Source organism: Mesoplodon mirus (genome assembly GCF_964341445.2).
Source record: "Mesoplodon mirus genome assembly, chromosome: 13".
NCBI classification, from domain to species: Eukaryota; Metazoa; Chordata; class Mammalia; order Artiodactyla; family Ziphiidae; genus Mesoplodon; species Mesoplodon mirus.
In genome coordinates this window covers 74,111,011-74,133,507 of record NC_138989.1, presented here as the reverse complement: position 1 = coordinate 74,133,507, position 22,497 = coordinate 74,111,011, and the positions used below count along the sequence as shown (strand labels likewise).

Genomic DNA, 22,497 nt, shown 5'->3' with positions numbered 1-22,497 from the left:
TTAGAAAATGGACAAAAGAAGAGACATTGCACCAAAAAGGATATGCAGATGGCAAATAAACACAAAAAGATATTCAACATTATTAGCTATGGAGGAAACACAAATTAAAACCACAAGATATCACTACACACCTATCCGGATGGCTAAAATACAAAATGATGCCACCACCAAATGTCGGTGAGGATGTGGAGAAACTACATCACTCATACATTGCTCCTGAGATTTAAAATTGCACAGCCACTGTGGAAAAGAATTTCTTAAGAATATAAATATGCAACTACCATACAACCCGGCACACAAAAGGATTTATCCCTGAGAAAGGAAAACTTACGTTCCCACAAAAACCTGCAGACAAATGTTTGTGGCAGCTTTATTCATAATAGCCCCAAACTGGGAACAAACTAGTGATACATCCAACAGCCTGGATGAATCTCCAGGGAATAATTACGCTGGGTGGAAAAAAGCCAGTCTCAAAGGCTACATACGTACGACTCCATTTATATAACATTCCTGAAATGACAAGATTATAGAAAGGAGAAGAGATTAGTGGCTCCTAGGGGTTAAGAGGGATGCAGGGGTGGGAGGGAGGTGACTGGGGCTCTAAGAAGGCAATATGAGGGATGCCTATGGTCGTGGAAAGGCTCTACGTATTGTAGCATCAGTACCAACAGCCTGGATATGATACTGTTTAACAGTTTTGCAAGATGTTACCACTGGGGGAAACTGCGTAAAGGGGACGCAGGCTCCCTCTGTATTATTTCTTACCTGAATCTACAATTACCTCAAAATAAAAGGTTTAATTTGAAAATGGGATGATCTGAGAAGACTCAAGGCATTAATTAGCACGGAATACTTTCAGCATTATCACGTAAAATTTTTAAACTACCCCGGCAATCGTAAGTAGAAGGTGGGCAGGACAAAGGAAGGGAGGAATATCCCTGATGGGAGGGAGGGAGGGAAGGAGGAAGGCATATCCCCGCTGCCAGGGAACCGGCACACCTTTCTCTAGGTCTGGTCAACTCACACGCTGCCAGTGAAAGGCACGGAGCAAGGGCCTGTGGGCTGGTTAGTGTTGCCAGGGCCCTGAGGTCACACCCTTTAGCCTCCAGAATCAACGCCAGCTCGGGTCAGTACAGGAAGCTGTTGTACGTGACTCTCGAAGCCTACGTGCAGAAGTAGGGAAGCCCGGCCCGGGCAGACCTGAGAAGAGCCAGAAGAGAAAACGGGGCAGCTGCGGGCCCGCGGCCGACCCTGTAACGGTCCCCACCCTCGGGCAGTGAGGCAGCCTGCTCTGGCTCCAGTTCACCCACGCGTCACCAGGAATGGGGAGGCCAACGGAGACACGGAAGGTAAGACGGAAAGCAGGCGCTCAGGGAGAGACTGTGCTTGAGGGGCCCTTCGATCTTCTTACGAAATCGAGAAGTTGAACTAAGTGTCGTAAGTGCCCTTGTCAGAGAGGAAAGAGTTCATACAGGTGGGCTTTTCCCCCACACTTAAATGTAAGTTCACAAACTGTAAACCGGCCAGCAGCTGTGTGAATGGCAAACTGGAGAAGACGAAACGAAGAATTCTTCTCTTTTCTCTCCCGTCCTTCCTGTCTTCAGCCCCAGCCTCCCATCGCCATGGGTACCTGATGCCGCGCCAGGGACCAACCACAGGTGGGGACCACCCGAGCTCCCGCTACACTTGAGGCTGGGACAGCAGGAGCTGCACGGATGCCACGGGCCTCCTGGGCTGCAGGAGAGACTCGAGGAGGGTGTCAAGGAGGCTGAACAAGGGGCAGCCGCTCCGCACCCAGGGGCGCAGGCTGGGCGGCCGGGTGAGAGACCAGGCTGTCCCTGGGCGCGCAGAGCCCCCGGCTGAGCCTGAGAAGAGTGGCAAGCTGTGGAGGGGATACCGTGGTGAAGGGCACAGTTTGGGTGAAAGCAGGGGCACCAGGAGCGGGAGAGGTGCCACGGGGTGTGCCGGTGCTGCCAGCCAGGCGGTGGCTGGCTCGGGCGGCAGCTGAAGCTCACTCGACAGAAATGCTCTTCTCAGGTGGGCTGAGTGGACCCCAGCTCGGCAGAGTCAGAGGAAGGAAGCAGAACGGGGTGACTGTCCAGCCTCGTATTACCTGGCCCTGGAGTTAACATATATTCTGCCCTGACGCACCCCGCGGTGCTCCAGGGGAAACAGGGGAGCTGCGCTACACACCTGTCCCAGCAGAATACAAAGAGTCAAGGCAAAGCAACCACCCACACAAGAAGAGACGGCAATCTCTTTCCCTGAGGGAAAGCGCTTCCCTATTTGACCCCAGTTCGGCTGATGAGCCTAAATGGTTAACAGAGAACAAAAATGAGGGGAAAACAGGGAAGAAAGGGTCCCCAAGGGAACAGACATCTCTCAAGGCAGCTCCACATGCCAATACGGACCAGCACATGCGAGCCGGGACATACTCCACCACCTGCACAAAATACCAGCAGAACAGAGAGAACTACGGAAACGGCTTTTGCTTTTTTTTACTGCATCCTTTTAAGACAGAAAGACAGACTGCCCCTTTGATGAAGTGGTGACCAGGTAAGAGGAGCCCAGACAGAACCCAAGCCCTGTCACCAGGACGCGCTTGGGGGGCTGCATCAATCGCTTCTTCTTGAACCAGCTTAGCCACCTGAGCACTTTACTGTCAGAGCCAATGAAACAGGTAACATACAGTGTTCTCGATGCAAGAATGTTCTCGAAACTCTTTATCGTCTCCGTTTCCACTCAACTGAATGTCCAGAGGAAAAGTCACTGAGGTATTCTTGATCTTTTGTTCCCCAAACTCAAATCCTACAAAGAACTTAACTCAGCAGTTGCCCTCGGGGAGCTGATCACGGTGACGGTACCAGACGTCTGAACCACAGCATAAAGCTCCTTGTCACAAGATAGTGGAGGCAAAGAAGGGAAAGATCAGTTTACCACTGGGTCTTCAAAAACAGAAGTTTGAGCCAGAGTATATCAGCTCAAACTAGCGCCCCTTCCAATATCACAAGTTTCCTGGTTTGCACAATAAATCATATGGTCTCTCTAGCTTGAATTAGCTTCACTCAACATGCCCAGTTACTTCCATATATCTGTAAAACACATTTATCTATTGCCCAGAAGTTGCCTCATGGAGAGAAGCAAACGGCAGAGATAAAACTGCTGACTGACGTGCACTGTGAAATACATCTCACCAACACCGACCTACACTTCACCACAAAAAAACAAACCCCAAATGCCACAAACAAGGGATTTCCCTGGTGGCACAGTGGTTAAGAATCTACCTGCCAAGGCAGGGGACACGGGTTCAATCCCTGGTTCGGGAACATCCCACATGCCACAGAGCAACTAAGCCCGTGCGCCACCACTACTGAGCCTGCGCCCTAGAGCCCATGCGCCACAACGACTGAGCCCATGCGCCGCAACTACTGAAGCCCGCGCACTCTAGGGCCTGTGCTCTGCAAGAAGAGAAGCCACCGCAGCGAAGAACCAACGTGGCCCAAAAAAGAAAAAAAAAAAAAAAAGCCACAGACAAACTCAAAGGTATTCTATTTAAATGGATGGGTTTTCCGTTAGAAGCTTAAATTCACTGCAGTGGAGAATATTACTGAATGTACCAGACCAACACCTTAAGTAAGCAGGCACTCCTGAAAAGTGGGTATCAACTGGGTGTGTTTAACTGTAAAAGACAATAATTATAAACAACAGGAAATTTTTAAACCCCACTATGGTTGCTAATAAATGACTCAGGAACACTGGTGATGCAGCCTGACTTGAACACTTAATCCAATGGGTCTATACTATCACTCGCTAGAGCTCAGACTTACAACATAAATTCCAATCACCCAACAATTAAAAACTCCTTTACGTACCCTAAATCTAAGGTGCCATGACCCAACTAGTACACAGTTTCTAACTGTCTAAAAGAATCATCTTCAAAAAAACTGATTTTTAAACAAGATTCATATTTCAACATTGCTCTATGGAAACAATCCTCTCTCACGTGTGAGCGTGTGTACACAAATACACACACACATCCCCCCATTTAACTGAGCTCCCGCCCCTAAAATCAACGGCATGGTATACAGCACTCTTGTCTACAGATTCATCACCGAGATCCCGAAATGGAAATGATACCCTACTTGTCCACTTGTATCTGCAGCCTGCTGGAAATGAGTGGCCAGCGACGTCTCATCCTGGAAAACTTCATTACACTCCAAACATTTCAGACTATGCCTACAGAGCTTGGATGGGTCTTCATCCAGAGGCATAGCTGGAATGATGGGTGTGCTGGAAGGGGCTGATATGACTGTCCCGGTTATGCCAGACTGGATTTTTGTTACAGTGTGTGTGCCGGCTCCCGAGGAGCTCGGGAGGGCGGAAGATGAAGCAGGAGTATTGCTTGACGGAGAAACAATCATCTGATCTGCTGGGACTGGCTTCAAGATCAAGTGCGAACACTGCATCACCACTCCCTTCTCCTTGTGCCCGCGGGCATGCGACAGGAGACTACACTTGTTGTAAAAAACGAGGTTCTTGGTGCAGTGGTTGCACGTTACTTCGATGCGCACGCTGCGCCGGTCGTAGTGTTGGGTCAGGCTCTTCTCGAGGGCGAAAGAGTCCCCGCACTCCAAGCACTTGTAGCCGCGGGTCGGTAACGTGATGCCCGCGTGCGCGGGAGGACTGAGGTTGGGGATGTAAACTGGGACTGGGTTGACGCTGCTCAGCACCTTGTTGAAAGCTTCCACCACAGAACTCTGCAGGGAGGACACCACCTGGACCCGCGACACCTTCTTGGGTGGCTGTGAGGCCGCGGCATTGATTATTGCCTGCTTTATTTGCTGCTGAGGTTTGGTGAGCACCTGGCGGAGCTCGGAGGTGGCCTGGGCGCCCTGAGGCAGAAGGTTAAGGTTGGCAAGGTGCACAGTCTTTGGCACGAGTTTGGCGTTGGCCAAGCTGGAGGCCGGCACCACGACGGTTTGCTGCTGGATGGCGTTGGCGGCTTTAATGATGGCGCTGCTGGCACTCTGCACCGAAGCAGCAGATATGACTGTGGCTTTGACCGTCGTGTTGTTGGCGAGCTTCAAATTAATGACTTGAGACCCGGCCGTCTTCACGGCCGACACCGGGAGGAAGGCAGTCGCCACGGGCTTGATGGTGACCTGTTTGGGGGTCAGCTCGGCGGGGGCCACTGCGTTGGTAACGACCGCCGATTGCAGAGGCGCCCTGGGCGGGGAGGAAAGGACGGCGGCCGAGGTCGGAGACGACAGCAGCGACGTCACGGACGCCGCCATGGACCCCGTCTGCTCAGAAGGCTTTTTTCCGGCATCGAGATCGACTTCAGGCAACACCCTCGTCACTGTTCTCTTGATTTCCCCAGAAGACGTCTTGATGGTTTTTATGCGGACTTTGGGAATTGCTGGTGTTGACCCTGCAGGAGAGGATGGCGATCCCTTGCTACTGTTCTCACTGGAAATGCTCCTGGGACTATCCGGCTGCTTGAGGGATGCTTTTTTTGTCCCATCGATGAGACTCTGGGATTCCGGAGACTTTTCAATGGCTCTAGGGCTATCGTTTACTTCTTTTGGTAACGGAGAGGCCTCCCGGGAGTTGGTCACTGGTTCTTTAGAGGAGTCGGAAGCGGCCTTTTTTGCACTAAGAGCCGCAATCGCAGCGATGCAGGAAGAAAGCTTGGAGGATGGCTTGGTCCTCGAGGGCACCGCACCGCCGAGGGAGGCGTCGTTCTTCTCCGAGCTCAGCTTGCCCTCATGCACCCTGTTTTCAAGCACCTTTTCGGAGTTTTCCTTCAGTTTATCCTCCATTTTTCTGACTTTGAAAGGTTCATAAACACTCAGATTTATAGAATTCGTTTCCGTTTCTCTCTTGACAACTTTGTTTTTCTCTAGATTGCCTGACGTAGAGATGCCAGTTTTGCTTAAGCCTTCTCCCCCGAGTGCCTTCAGTTTGTCATAGTCCTGCTGGGGAACCGACCCTGTCAACACGTTCGATCTGAAACCTGAGCGCACGTCCTCTTTGTCCGGGGGGTCGTCCACCTCTATCTTCTCATCGTCGTCAAACTCTTCAGCACTGGAGATGGGGCTGAACTGGCTGAAAGCGGAGTCTTTTAAAGTCACCTCTGAGGTAGGCACGTCTCCTTTCAAGGACTTCGATCCGTCTTTACTGTAAGTGTCCAGAGAAGACGCCGAGAGAAACCCGTTGTGCAGGCCGTTGCCGGTGGGGTTGTGGCCGTCCTTCTCCGCGCCCTCGGAGGAGTCGATGTTCCGAACGTTCTTCACAATAACGCTGACGCCAACGTCAGAGGAGGACGGCGTGTGGGAGTCGTCCTCCGCATGGGCGTTCTGCTTGATGTGGCCTTCCTGGTCGTCGTGTCCGGACTCAATAGCTGCTTTGGGATCGACCATATCTGGGATGTCAAATGCTGCCAGGAGGTCATCAAAGTCTGGGGTCTTCATATCCCCCATGGTCATGAATTTGATCAGATGTTCTGTTAAACGAACAGAAAATAATTCCATCAGCAAGGAACATGCAGATAAACATCCCTGTAGGACTTACACGAACAGTGATGACTGCCACGAAAGAGTGGGTTGCCAACTGCACTTATTATGATGTCAGGACACTGAGCCAAAGTGAGCAAGCGTCCGGAAAACAGGTATAAAGCCCTGATGATTACAGCTTTGAAGTGATTCCTCCAAAATGCCGTGCAGCACTGCCAGCGTGGAGCCTCTCTAACAAGCTCATCAAAACTATTACAACACGAAGAGCAGGTTCTGGTGTAACGACTAGAAAATGTTATTTATCATTGGATTCACCTCACCATTTTCACAAAAAACTACTTCCAAACATATCTTGATCTTGACAGCATTTAATTCTACTGGCAAAATTACTGCTAACACAGTCACCATCAGATTTGGGATATCACATTAAAAGCAATATATTACAGGCAAAAACCCAATTACAGATTTCAATTCGTCCGCAGAAGTGAGCATCCCAACCCAGCACAGGCCGTCTACTGCTAATAAAGTTCTGTCTGAGATTTTCAAAAATCCCCCAGGAGCTCATTCCATCAGTTTTTACTTACTCTTAATTCCCTCCATTATGTTAGGGGAAAAAAACACTCTCCAGGCAGAAAAGTGTGGTGTCCCTTCCATCTCCCTCCCTGGTCTAGTGGTTTCACTGGTTAAGGGAACGCACAGCTGTTTCCTAATCACTACTCAGCCAGCACAGTCTTGCAAATGGCTGTGGCAGCTGAGAAAGGCCTTCCATGAAAATACTCCCAGCATGTGACAACATGGACCCAAGGACGTGACAGAGCCCGGGGGAGGAAGGCCCTCTCTTTGGCAGCCAGGCTAGATCAGGGTGGACAACAGTCTATGAAGAAGTGTTTGCATTGGGGCTTCCCTGGTGGCGCAGTGGTTGAGAGTCCGCCTGCCGATGCAGGGGACGCGGGTTCGTGCCCCGGTCCGGGAGGATCCCACATGCCGCGGAGCGGCTGGGCCCGTGAGCCATGGCCGCTGAGCCTGCACGTCCGGAGCCTGTGCTCCGCAACGGGAGAGGCCACAACAGTGAGAGGCCCACGTACCGCAAAAAAAAAAAAAGAAGGGCTTGCATTAATGTGTACGAAGCCCTGGATGGTAGTAGGATGTAGAGTTTTAGGAAAATGGACAGTCACAGCCGTTACTAAAGATGAAGGATATATAAATACACAGACTGACTGGGGCCTTTACAAGGGGCCCTTCCACTGTAGGGGAACTCTTCCTCCTCCCTGAACCCCCAGAGCACTCCATCTTATGATCCGATTACGCTCTGTATGTATTACAGTGTGTGAATTGTCTCTTCTTACCCACTGGCCTGGTCAGCTGCCTGAAGACAGGCAATGTCCCACATGCCTTTGCACCATAAATGCCAAATAACCAACAGGACACAAGTCAGGGACCAGAACACAGGACCTACAATAACAACAGGCCCTGACCCTGCTCTGCCGACAACTCACTGCCTCTGAGACCCTCAGGAAGTAAGGGGATCTCTCCGGGCCTGTTCCTTCCTTCTGCTGTGGAGGCCGGCGGCCAGGAAGAGAAGGAAAGAAGGAAAGGGAAGAGGGAGAATGAAAAACTGGAAAGGGAAGGAGAGGGAGAGAAAGAAAGCAAAGGAGCGAAGGGAAGAAGAGAGGGGAATCGAGCAACAATCAACGTCGGAAGAAACAGGGATCACCGCTGACCTTAGGCAACTTTCAATGGACGAATCGGCCTAAGTGACTTGTAGGCACCTAGACTCTTTCCTTGTCAATATTTACTACATCATTCCTCCTTTAAGTCTGCTTTAAATCACTGAGAAGTTGTCTTTCATATTTTACGAAAGATGATTTTTTTCTTGTACAATCTGTAAAAAATCATGCATTCCTAATAAAAATAACTATGAGGATCACAGTAGCATTTCTACTCAGGCAACAATAAACATACCCGTGAAAATTCACATTAACCATAAATCCATCATCAGCTGCTAAGACAACCTCAGCATATTCACCCACTCTGGGACACATCCAAACACTTCAAAGAATTTCGTTGGGAAATACTACTGTTGAAGATGAAACAAACACTTATGGCTCAATAGGAGCTGAAGAATAAATCACTTTCCAGGGTTTCCCTGGTGGCACAGTGGTTAAGAATCCGCCTGCCAATGCAGGGGACACAGGTTTGAGCCCTGGTCCAAGAAGATCCCACATGCCACAGAGCAACTAAGCCCGTGCGCCACAACTACTGAGCCCATGCTCCGCAACAAGAGAAGCCATCACGATGAGAAGCCTGCGCACCGCAACAAAGAGTAGCCTCTGCTCGCCACAACTAGAGAAAGCCTGTGTGCAACAACAAAGACCCAAAGCAGCCAAAAATAAATAAATTTTTTAAAGTGCATTAATAAAAAAAGAGATAAAGCAACAGAAAAAAATCATTAAAAAAAAGAATAAATCACTTTCCATGCACTTATGTCTCAGAAGTCACATGTACTTTTCTCTAGATGGTTTGCTTAGCCTAGAGAGAACACTCTGGGCCACTTTTCTCCCAGATGGGTGCCTGCAGGACCAGACAGGGAATAATGCACCCCCGGCATCAAAGTACAACACTTCTAAGCATATAATGACATGAAAACATCTATATGAAGTCAAATCTAGCGAGAAAGTTTGATATTATGATTTTCTTTTTTAAATGAAGCTGAACTGTAAAATGTGGGCAATGAAAAATCCATCTGTCAGACAACATACCCACTTAAGAGTCCACCCACTTAGGAATAATCCCTGAATGTCACCAGTTTTATTTATTTACTTTTTAATTTATTTATTTTATTTATATATTTTTGGCTGCGCTGGGTCTTCGTTTCTGAGCGTGGGCTTTCTCTAGTTACGGCAAGCGGGGGCTACTCTTCGTTGCAGTGTGTGGGCTTCTCATCACAGTGGCTTCTCTTATTGCGGAGCACGGGCTCTAGGTGTGCGGGCTTCAGTAGCTGTGGCTCGCGGGCTTAGTTGCTCCATGGCAAGTGAGATCTTCCCAGACCAGGGATCGAACCTGTGTCCCCTACATTGGCAGGATTCTTAACCACTGCACCACCAGGGAAGTCCCTCATCAGCTTTATTTTTAAGCATCATACTGCCTTTATAAATTGAATACTCACAATAAAACCACCATTAGCGAAGCATCCCTATGATCTATCTTTACCAGCCATGATGATCCAAGTTTGTAGATCACTTTTTAGAGAATTCAAAACATAGACTCATGAACCACCCCCCAAAACCCCACTGGAGTCGAATGGGCCTGAAAGGTGGGGTTTTTTTGGTTTTTTTTTTTTTGTGGTACGCAGGCCTCTCACTGCTGTGGCCCCTCCCGTCACGGAGCACAGGCTCCGGACACGCAGGCTCAGCAGCCATGGCTCACGGGCCCAGCCGCTCCGCGGCATGTGGGATCCTCCCGGACCGGGGCACAAACCCGTGTCCCCTGCATCAGCAGGCGGACTCTCAACCACTGCGCCACCAGGGAAGCCCTGAAAGGTGGTTTTTAAATGCCACCACTTATCCAAAGCTGGGATCCAGGCTCTGGAGGTCCCCAGTGGTGGCTGGGCTCTGCCTAAATCCCTCAACCCTTTCTTTACAGCTACATGGGATTTATGTCATTTGCCCTCTCCTTATGATTTTGGTGAGCAAAAGACGTCATCCAGTTTCACACCATTCATCCTAGAGGGCAGTCAGTTCAGGAACAAAAAGAACATAACAGAAAATTCAAATACTCAGTGGGCAGTAGGCCCAGAACACACAACCACAAGAAATGATAAAAGGGTCACCACGTGAAACACAACTTGCTAAGCGACTGGCAGTTCACACTGGCAGTGCAGCTGGCAGGCATTCTGATGGATACTTGGAAGATTAATACACGAGTCGTACTATCTCCCCCCTGTTTACACACAACAGGGACCTGCCTGCTTTATGGACACACAGGTGCTCACGTATGGCGGCGGCAGCAGCAGCATTAACTCTTATAGTCAGTGGCGGGATGGCGCCCACCACACTGCCGTATCTTTTCCCATCTGCACAAGTAAAGCAGAGTGAACGCTTAGAAAGCCCCCGAGAGGAACCTCCACGTCTGCAAACCCCCCAAGGGGTCCAGAAGACATTCCTGATGCAGGAACAACCTTTTCTGTGGACATCTAGCCATACCTGCCCCCACCCCCCTTCCTCTAAACGCCTAAGATGTATATAGTTTCTCTTTAGGGAAGAAGATAAACCCAGATGAACTCTTTGGGGTGAAGCACTGGGACACTGTAGAGAGGTAAGAGTGAATTAGCAGCGGTTTAAAAACATATGAGTCAGCTCTCCTAGTTCACCTGAAAGAATCCTGACTATAAGGTGAAAATGCACAGCGGGCATAACAGGCCAAGTGCAGCGGCCGCTGAAAGCACGTCGCGTTGCCTGAAACCCACGACCACAGTGGCGGTGAGTTCACCTCTCCTGGGTGGTATAATCAATGTAATAAACACCGCTGTCTGTAACTTCACACTTCTTTTTTGGTTTATAGAAATGTTTGTCATGCCCACAATCACACGGTCCTATTACCCTCACCCTTCCCACATTCTGGAAGGCAAGAGTGAATTTACCACTTGGGGGAAAAAATGCTTAACTCCTGCTTCATTTCTCCGTTCTATCAAGTACAGAGAGAAATGTTTATGTTTGAAAGTTTTCTTTACTTTTTTCACCCCAATTCCTAAGTACTGTTTTAAAAATAGATTCTTCTGCTTAAAAACATTACAAAGATAAATCTCAGTCTTCTCGTTTAAAAGATAAGATAGGGGCTTCCCTGGTGGTGCAGTGGTTGAGAGTCCACCTGCTGAGGCAGGGGACACAGGTTCGTGCCCCGGTCCGGGAGGATCCCACATGCCGCAGAGCGGCTGGGCCCGTGAGCCATGACCGCTGAGCCTGCGCGTCCGGAGCCTGTGCTCCGCAATGGGAGAGGCTACAACAGTGAGAGGCCTGCGTACCGCAAAAAAAATTTAAAAATAAAAAATAAAAGAGAAGATAAAAAGATCTCATTTTAGCTTCCCTTTCCCTCAACAGCTTGACTTTCAAACAGAATTAGTTTTAGTTATTGCAACAATGTCTTTCAGCTCATTTAAACCCCGTAAAATACAGCTTCCTTCAAAGGCTATACTAACAGTCTTTTAATTTAAAACTAAACCCCCTATAAATAACATATAATTCACTAACAGCATTTGTGCTTAATGTATAAAAGTCCTTTCACCTTGAAAATGTCTGGGGGGGAATGCAAGGCCTGTTTATAAAAAAAGAAAATCAAAGAGCTCAAGTCTGTCACATGGTCACTCTATTCCCTCCTATGACACAGACAAAACACTTCCTTTCCTACCAAAGTCTCTTAAAATTATAGTAAGCTATTTCATCTTTGTTGGTAAAAGTCAAAAGTTATCAAATCTTAAGAAAAACCCATTCACCCCTTAATCATACTTCTTACACTTTGCAATAAAAAACCGTTCTTCATGGAGCCACTTGTCAATTTCCAACTACAGGAAGATGGCATAGAAGCTCCCAGACATACTGTAACCACTGCACCCAACTGCAAATAACCCCCGGATACACGCCTGCAAAATGAATATGCAAAGGTCAATGTGACCGGTGACAACACATCGGCTTCCCCGTGTAAATGGAGAAACTAACATTTCCTTTAATGAAAATCAATAAATGCTAAGTCATAATAATCCTAAAGAAAAACAAATCAAAGTCTACAGATCGCCTCAACAGCATTATACAAACTTTTCAAAGAACAACTATGATAATCCAAGGTCTGTTATCCTTTTGGGGGACTATATCTGTCACTGTTTTCTGGCACTTATCTGGCCACTGAAGCCCTTTTCGAAGAAGTAATTCAACAGATGAATGAATCTAACTCACATTTCTAACCTTCTTTTCTTCAAACATGCGATGTTCTTATAATGTGTATTTATCTTATGCCATGCTTTACATTTAGTTTGTTCCTCACAGAAAATGACTTAGCACCCTCAGGTTTCATGTCTTCAGAGAAATAAGCAGGGGGTTGGTTTCTCCCGGCCTCTACCTCCCAAGCCCTGCCTTTCCCCTCACACTAGTACACACACACCCCTGGCTCTTCCTTCTTCACCAATCCCTTTTCACCTTTAGCATTTTCAACGCTCTCCATCATGACATCTCTTCAACCACAGAAGAGAAAAAGACATCACATCTCTTTTTCCCCAACTGACCATTTCCTTCTCCCTCACCTCAATGTGAATTGCTTATCAGGGAAAAATATTTTCTCACTGCAATTCCATCCCCAACAGCAGGTTCAGTTACACAAATCTGTTTCATGCTTCTTTGCTCGCTCTTCCTAAACCAGCTGGGAAGAGATGTCAGTTTTGTGGAGTTTAAAACCAAAAACAGAAGCAAAACAAAACACCTGATCGGCTACATCTCTGCCCCAGTGCTGCTCTCTAGGGAAGGGTGGGGGATGGACAAGGAGACTGGGCCCCCAAAACTGGCAGACACTTAAGTCTCAAAAAAATAATAACTAAAAAAATATATAGGGCTTCCCTGGTGGCGCAGTGGTTGAGAGTCCGCCTGCCGATGCAGGGGACACGGGTTCGTGCCCCGGTCCGGGAAGATCCCACATGCCGCGGAGCGGCTGGGCCGGTGAGCCATGGCCGCTGAGCCTGCGCGTCCGGAGCCTGTGTTCCGCAATGGGAGAGGCCACAGCAGTGAGAGGCCCGCGTACCGCAAAAAAAAAAAAAAAAAAAAAAAAAAAAAAAAATATATATATATATATATATATATATATATACACACACACACACAAACACACATACACACATGCATGGCTATGTGTGTACAGCTTTGAGGGAAAAAATAAGCAATAATAAATGGAGCTATGGAATCTCTTAAATACATGCCAGTTGAAGGCCCCATACAAGTGCCAAAACGCCAAAGAGAAGTGTTTATTTTATCTCCATCCTCCACACTAATCAGGCCCTGGGTGGATCAGGGCACCATGTAGGTCTGAGGCTCCTCTCCAGCCACGGGGAAGAAGTGTGACCCAGGACCACAGAGCGCCCAGCCCCTCTCAGCTTCCAGCACTGGCGGGCGTCCCCCCCACTCCCTGCACACCACCTGCTGAGGCCAGAAGAACTTCACTTTCTAAACAGCCTCCACCAGGGCAGCTGCCCATGTGTAACAAGACAGTTGACACACAAGGTGAAAAGAAAAGAATATACGTTTTCACTCTGTATGAGTTCGTAAGACATTAGTTAATGCAGCTGCTGTCGTCCAGAATAGGTATCTTCTTGTTTCACCGAATCCTGATGGTAACAATACTGACATACAGATACTCTGGCCAAGGCCGTGTTTTCTTCTTCAGTGAATACCTAATAACTCCTGATTTGAAAAACCACCGATGTGAAAGTTCAAACTGCTTCTGGAAACACAAACAGAGAGGCGCTTCATCAGGGCACAACCCTGGGAAAGACAAGAATATATCCAGCCCCTGCCCTACCCTGTGGTTATCCCTCACTTTTCCCTCAAGGCTACACCTATGAGCGCCTCCTCTTTCCAACTCCACCCACCCTTCCTCCCACAGGAATAGAAGCAAACGGTCCCTACAAACCTCGGCCTTTTCCAGAAGCTCGACTCACAGTTCTTGGCCTACTCCTTGCATCACTCCCAACTCCAAGCACTCACAGGTCACACGAAAGCTCTGCAGTAAAAAGCTCCTTTGCGTTTTCCACATGGTTCTGCGGCTGCCAAGGGTACCTCTGGAGAGGACTGCGGCAAATCCCCGCTCCTCGTGCCCCTGGGCGACCTCTGTGTCACTGTGCCCCACCACCCTCTCTTTTCCTTCTCATTAACTCCCACTCTGCCAGGGGACAGAGGCCGTTTCTAACCTTCCCCTGGTACCTACTCCACACCTCCGTCCTTCCACAGTCAGCTTCAAAGACAACAGGCAGGACCCTTCCCCACGGTCCGCCTGCCTTCGGACCCTACCTGATCCGGCACAGCTGGCCTTTCCCAGCTGGTCCTCACCAGGAGGTTGCCGCCCCGCTCCGGGGCTTTTGGCCACGTCTATTACCTCTACCTACTGGCTACAGAGACGTCCCCCAGCCTCAACCTGGAGACCCTACCCTCGTGCTCTGTCCATGGGCACGAGGCCTTCACGGTCAAGTTCTCAGTCGTCGGGGAGATCCTACACCACCCAGCTCCTTCCCCACCCCTTTGCTACCCACTCGCCTGAAACCACTGTTAAAATCCAGGCTGTAGGAGGAAGCGTGGAGGGGACAGCACTGTTCTGTATCACAACTGTGGGGCTGGATACACACGTCTATGTCTTTGTCAAAACCCGGAGAGTTTTACTGTGTGTAAACAAAAAATAAAAGCAATCAGGAATGAGGAGAGGCCCCAAATAAGAGACCAAGTGTAACAAAGAACTAACTGTATCACAAGCAGATGACATAACACCCATGCTGAAGAGACGGTAGGGAGGAAGAGAACCCACCCAAGTAACTCTGGAAAACAAAACCTTGACTGTATACTGTAAGGCTACAGAGAAAGGGAACCGTATACAACTAGCGTCCTCCACTTAGTTGAAAACTGCTGAAATTTGAGTAAAGTCTATAGTCTAGTTAGCATTATACCAATGATAACTTTTTAGTTTTGATTAATATGTTATAAGTATACAAGGTGGCTAGGGAAAACTGGGTAAAGGGCACCTGGAAATTCTTTGTATTATTTTTGCAATTTTTCTAGAAGCTAAAATTATTCCAAAATAAAAAGTTACATGAAAATGCATGCGTTCATTTAATAGCGTATAGCTACTAAATGAAATAAAGCGAGTGCCTCATAGCTAGAAAACGCTCCAAAAACGGTCCATTCCCATTCTTTGTTGCCTTGTGCTGGTCCTCGTTGCCTGTGTCCTTTCGTACTGCCACTGCCTTTCAGCAGAATTTCATTTTCCAGCCATCTTGTCCTCTCACGGACCCTGAAAGCACTGCTAGAAGCCGCTCGGGTTTCCCCCGACTCCCTGGCTCTTCCCCTCCTGGGTCCCTTCAGACTCTGTCATCTACCTTTGTCCAAAGGCCACCTCGGCCACCCCTGTGGTCACAACAATCCCATATATTCACAGAACTCACACATGTCTACCTACAGCCCTAATTCGGCCTTCGGAGCCACCTTTCCGACTGCCAGCTTTATATGCCACTTGACTCTCCCGACAGGAGGTCAAACTTACACTAAAGCCCTCCTTCGTTTTCCCTCCCAACCTGTCCCCGCTCCAAGTCCTAACCACGTTGTCCATGACACTCACCTCCACTAGGAAAACATTAAAAACCCTTCACATGCTGCACTTCACGCACCGCGAAGCACAGACGCCAGTTCTGAAGGACCTTACGAGGCTTTGCACAAATGCAGCACTGAAATACATAGAGTAAATGCCGAATTTTTCCACGTTGAACAGATTTCTTTCTGCAGGACAGCCTCTGTTACGCTAACAAATATTATAAGTCTCCAAAAAGAGGGATGCTATAGTTCCCAAATTTTGATCTAACCACAGGTCATTTTTTCTGATCTGTGAACACAAATGCCAGAATGATTTCCCAGATGGCTGCACCAATTCTGTCGCTGCCACCGTGCATTAGAGTTACTTTAAGCCCACCCTGCCCCCCAACTTTATAAATATTTATGAGACAAAATGATGACTTCTTATACAATTTCTACATTACTAGAAAGTTTAAACTTTTCCTAATATGGTTTGCTTACTAGCTGTAAAAGAAATATTTGTTCTGTGACTGATGAATGAATGCACGGAGGGAGATGATGAATTTCCTATTTACTTCTCTCTGCAGCTCCATGAAATCACTTACCGACCTACATTCCTGTCACTTAACTAATAAGAGCATACAAAACCCCATCCATACAGTTCCCTAAAATAAACTAGTTTCTATGCACAAACTCTGGTGAAGAGAATGGGCTTTAATGTCCCAGCGACAACACGCAGACAGCGCGTGTGAGGCCCAATGTCCCTCCCAGCACTAACATTCCCTGTGCTCTCTGGCTTCTTTGTGTTGGAAAGTTTTCCACCTAAAAATGGAGATAACAGCATACACTCAACCCCAGGGCTGTGCTACTTAGACGTCTAGAGGGAACTTTGTCATGATCAAGTACACCACACAAAAAGCACAGAAAGCAGAACATTCAAACACGGAGGGCAGGCGGTCAGAGATTTTCAAGGAATGTTCCTACTCTTTTCATCCCACAACCAGACCAGAGACCTGCAACCACAGCCAGGAGACCTGTGTGGCGGACAGGTTCCTCGTCAGTGGCTGCATCTGAGCAAGAGAAGAAAGGAGCCTAAGTGGGCAGCACTCTCAGCAGGGGGGGCTGGTACCAAGGGGCTAGGGGTCAAAGGTCAGGGGCTCACCTGGTCCAGCACAAAACCCACAGGCTGAGGCGTGAGCCTCAGTCGGGATCAGAATTAGAGGCTGAGGTGCAAATGACCCAGCAGGTCAGAACCAGGGAGGTGGACAAAGAGATGCTCAGACCAGAGGCGTGGGGCACCGCCCTCACCTGAGCTCCGCAGCACCCAAAGGACAGCAAAACTCTAGCACTCCATGGTGGGCAAAGCTTCCCACAAGCAGTGGCAGCAAGCTTGGCAGTCACAGCTGAAAGGATTCTGGCTGCTTGGTGCCCTGCAGAAGACATACTGTCCTCCGCGGATGCATGGAAGGTCAGGGGTTAGACCTGCCTTCTCCAAATCCTCAGGACCCTCACGAGTAAGTTTTCCCCACAGGAGATCCAAGAATTTTATCAAGCTCTAAGTTTTGAGTCTCAGTTAGTAAAATAAAATAAAATAAAAAACTGATTACTAGGACTTCCCTGGTGGCGCAGTGGTTGAGAGGCCGCCTGCCGATGCAGGGGACACGGGTTCGTGCCCCGGTCCGGGAAGATCCCACATGCTGCGGAGCGGCTGGGCCCATGCGCCATGGGCGCTGAGCCTGCGCGTCCGGAGCCTGTGCTCCGCAACGGGATAGGCCACAACAGTGAGAGGCCCGCGTACGGCAAAAAAAAAAAAAAAAAAAGATTAATAATTAATGTGATGTGGGGAACAGAAAAGAAAATGTGTATCTCTCTTTTGAGACAAGGAGTAAAGAAGAGTATTCACTTCAGCTTACAGTCCCCCTCACACTTAATAGCAAGACATGTGCTCAGAAGGTTCTCAGACAGGGTTTCCCAGGAAGGATAAATACAGAGAAGAAATTACATACGGAAGATGTGAATTTTATATCGTTCCAGTTGCCTACACTTTAATTAATCTCCTTCATTTAACTATACTGCTACACTTGGCATTCTCTACCATCTAAGTTGCACCTTAAATTGGGGAATAATAAATGCAAACCTCTAGCTCCCAGGTCCATTTTATTTCAGCTGCTTATTTTGCCTTGATAAAACCAAATGCTCAAAATTTAATTTTAATTGGTTTTTAACTATCTCCCTAAGGTTCATGAATCTGTAAAATTCTTGTAAAAACTGTAATAAAAGACAAATCACAGACCAAAAATATCACCCACCCAAACGCAATCTAAATTTGTAGCCAGATTCCTATGTAGTGTTGATACTAGAACACAAAACACATTTTTAAAAGATATAAAAGCAGCTTGATTGCCCATCCAAGCAATAATTTTGTATTGATCTAGGCTAAAATTCGGACAGCTATAAAAACCAGATCTGGGGACTTCCCTGGTGGTGCAGTGATTAAGAATCTGCCTGCCAATGCAGGGGGCACGGGTTCAAGCCCTGGTCTGGGAAGATCCCACATGCAGCAGAGCAACTAAGCCCATGGCCACAAATACTAAGCCTGCGCTCTAGAGCCCATGTGCCACAACTACTGAGCCCACGTGCCGCAAGTACTGAAGCCTGCGCACCTAGAACCCGTGCTCCGCGATAAGAGAAGCCACTGCAATGAGAAGTCCACGCACCGCAACAAAGAGTAGTCCCTGCTCGCCGCAACTAGAGAGAGCCTGCACGCAGCAACGAAGACCCAACTCAGCCAAAGATTTTTAATTGATTGATTAATTAATTAAAAAAAAACAGACCTGGGCAACCATATGAAAAGATTTTATAGGAAAATGAAGAAATGAGTCATGTGAGGTGAACCCAGCACTGGGGCAGATGCCTGGCAAAGACCAAAAGTGAGGACAGCCAGCACCAAGACCTGGGTTTCTAACACTGCTGTCCACTAGAAAAAGAGACCAGCGGTCCTTGAAGAAATGGCCAATTCCAGCACTGGGCAGGAAATGCACAAAATGAGCCCGGAGCATTCTGTAGTGCCAGAAATTAAGGAAGTGCTCCAAAGCAAGACAAAAAGAAAGGAAACAAACTGCATTGAGAGGAACATGTCAGAGGGACACAGAGGTGAACCGAAAGGGCTCCCAACGGCTCAAGCTGGTACAATTTGAGAAACAAATAAAGCAATACTGGGTTATAACCTGAATTATAAAATAAACATCCATGAGTCCATACTGATACAAATGATTGAATAAATGGGGAAAGGCAAACAAATCTCCTGTGCAGAACTCCAAATAATTTATGTAGATGCCCTACCCTTACAGAGGTGAAGAATCATCCCACTCCTTAAATGAGTCTCCTCCAAAGACGACAGTACGGAAAGCAAGAGAAAAGAGTAACTCCACAGTGGAAAAGCCTCACCAACACTATCTGAGCCAGGTGACCAAGGTCAGCATCAACAGTGGTAAGTCATATGGATACTATGTCCCCTTGATGTGACAGAACAGCAGGTTATCCCAGAAACCCATTACACCCCAGCCTGACCACAGGGAAAACATCAGACAAATCCCAATTGAGGGACGTTCTACAAAATTCCCTGACCAGTCCTGCTCAAAACTATCAAGGTCATAACAAACAAGGGAAGTCAGAGGAACTGTCACAGCAAGAGGAGTCTAAGGCGACATGGTGACTAAATGCAATGTGATCTCCTGGATGGGATCCTGGGACAGAAAAAGGACACTGGGTAAAAACTGAGGATATCTAAATAAAGCATGGACCTTAGTTTTTTTTTAAAAAGTAAGACAGAGATAATGAATAGTTAAGAGAATGGGGGGGTATTAAAATGCAAAGAGGGGAGGTGGGATGAGCAGAAGTCGGGTACTTCTATCCTTTTACTCCCAAAGAACGTTGGCGAATGGAATTATAAACAAGAAGTGATTCCTAAAATGTTTAAATAACAGCTCTGCATATGTGGAGATTAATTTTCCAGTTTATCCTCTTACCAATAAGCTGCCTCAAGGTCAGCCACTGAGTAATCAAAACAGCTTTGCAACTTTTAAAACCTAAGTTTATTAGAAATAGAATTTCTAAAAGTTTGCACTCTCCATGCTTTCTTGCACACAAAATGATGGAGATGATCGTCTGCTACTACAGGCAGCCCCAGTCTGTGGCCAGAGACGATAAACGATTTATTTGGTTTCTCTTTATGCCCAAGCGCTGGGCAACTGGACTACTGAATCACTGACAGTTAGCTGTATAAAACAACAGCCTACATGGGGACTTCCCTGGAGGTCCAGTGGTTAGGACTTCGGGCTTCCACTGCAGGGGACACAGGTTCGATCCCTGGTCGGGGAACTAAGACCCCGCGTGCCATGTGGCGCAGGCAGAAAAAAACAGCCTGAAAAATAAGTACCCCCAGCAATTTGGTTATACAGGTCGCGTGGAAAGAAATGAATCACTTACCCCTCCTGTCATCCTTCAGGTGTCTTCTAACAAGGCCAGCCTTTCCTTTTTTTACAATAACAGCATAACTGGGTTTTGCCATTCCAAAAGTTAATAGCTAAAATGGGAACTACTGTTTCCCTTTAAATAAATTATATGCAGTATAAGTTCCCAACCAAATATTAAAATCCACACATATCACGAAGCCAATGTAATTAACAGCCCACATACAGGAAAGCAAAGCAAGGTACACATTTCAGTTTTTAAAACTGTGATAAAATATACATATCATAAAATTTACCATCTCAAATATATACATTTAATTTTTATATGAAATTTTTCTCTCTCACCAAGTCCTGTATCTTTTCCTTGGCAACGTTACATCCATGCTGATCATAATCCCCGTCACTCCTCTCACTTTGGACCATCCCATCTTACACCCAGAAAAACACAACACTCTGTTCTCTATGCTCTCATTCAGAACTGCCAGATCCATGTTTCTAAAACTACACTTTAATCCTATCTATCACTCCCTTCTATTAAAAATCCTTGAATCACCTTCCAAATTAAGTCCAAATTCCTTGGCCTGACACCAAAGACCTTATTTAATCAGAGCCCAACCACTGTTCTCCTTGGGCAGGAGCGGGGGAAGACACACACCTTTCCTCCTAGGGCCATGCTATTTCTTAACCTAGAATCTCTCTCTCTCTCTCACACTCACACACTCACACACACACACACACACACACACCCCTCTATTAGCCAAGGATGAAGAACCCATTCCTCAGGTTTTTCTGAAGAAAGAGCCTCAATTTCCTCATCTTTAAAATGAGAACTAATAATAACTGCCATATCATAAGACTGTTGTATTTAAGAAAACAATATGTATGAAAAGAACCAAACACATAGGCATTAAAATGCTATTTTCTTCCTCTTTGTCTCTTTGTTAGAATAATAAAACAAACTGTGGGGGGTGGGGAAGGAAAAATGAAGAAATGTTCTTGAGACAAGAAAGTGAAGTAGTTTTGAGGTGATGATGGTCTGACTGGAGAAAAAGGAGGAGGAGGAACATTCTTGGGTACTTTACAGAACGATGCCCCGGCTCTCTATTACATCTCATTTCATCTCACAATGCTGGCCCCTTTCCTAGTGTAGATGCGCCTCCAAGGCCTGCTCTAGGGATCACCCACTGGTGGCTCAGCTGGAGTTCATACATTGAAAAGAACAGTTTCCTCTTAAAGGGCAGCAAAATTTCAACTCACAAAGCAAAATACCTCCCTATGTCTCTGGCTGCCCTATAACTCTCTCTCTTAATTCAGAAGCTCTGTCCTCCCAGTCGAGGATAACCAAGGACTAGCTGCGGTCTCACGCGCTCCCTGCCTAACCCTGGGCCAACCCAAACCTCTGGACCATGTTCACATGCTGACTGACAGGTCACCAGAGCCCAGCTCAGACCAGGCCCCGCCCAGAGGGCTGAGCGCCAGCCTGAGCAGCCATAACACGCCATGGGCGGATGAACGCCTTGCTGGGAGTCCAGCATCATGCCCCTAGCCAGGAGCCCCCATCCTAGAGAAGCAGTGTCCAAGTCCTAAACCAACACCAACAAGTCACTACGCCAACAAAAGCTAGAGAAAAATAGGATTGCAGACTGGGCTTGGAGAAAAGTCAAAGCAATAGTGGGCTAGGTGCCCCCCATGTTGTAGAAGCATCTACCTCGTAGCCACCTCGCTCTCTGGAAAGATGAGCTCCCTTTCTTCAGGGAGAGAGGAAGGGAGGCAGTCTTGGAGGTGGGAAAGGAGAGGACCACAGCCTGGCAGGCTGTGAGCACAGTGGGTGAGGTACAGAACCTTCAGAGGAATCCTGGAGTCCAGAAGAGATGGGGGCAAAGCTCCCTGGCAGCTGCCCCAAGGAGAGGTTAGTATCCACTGTCAATCCCAAAGGCCATGAGAACTTGTGACCCTGTATTCATCACCATTTATAACAGGTGATGTTGTCTGCCTGTGGGTTTGTCTTCTCTACCTCACTGGCTCAGTCAGAGCTCAAAAGTCCATTTTCTAAAACTGCCCAAGAGCAGGTGTTGACTGACTAGTGAATGCATGGAAGTGAGAGCTGCTAAGTGACTGAAAGTAATACCCACTTTCCAAGCTCAGAGCCTCCACCTCCTCAACCTAGAAGGTACTTGGGGGCCTGGATTCAGAGGCTGACCT

The 22,497-nt window shown here is 47.6% G+C and overlaps 1 protein-coding gene across 15 annotated transcripts in view; it reads right to left on the bottom strand.

Moving 5' to 3' along the window:
• Nucleotides 1–22,497, bottom strand: part of ZNF532 (zinc finger protein 532) — a 113,369-nt gene that overhangs the window by 53,409 nt on the left and 37,463 nt on the right. For 13 of the 15 annotated variants that reach the window (XM_082641152.1, XM_082641163.1, XM_082641160.1 and 10 more), the window contains one exon: nucleotides 4,143–6,505. In XM_082641152.1, coding sequence (XP_082497278.1) covers nucleotides 4,143–6,505 — 2,363 coding nt within the window. Of the gene's footprint in view, nucleotides 1–4,142; nucleotides 6,506–14,800; nucleotides 14,923–15,872; nucleotides 15,979–22,497 lie in introns of all 15 variants that reach the window. The other 2 variants (XM_082641165.1, XM_082641153.1) reach the window with 2 other exon arrangements.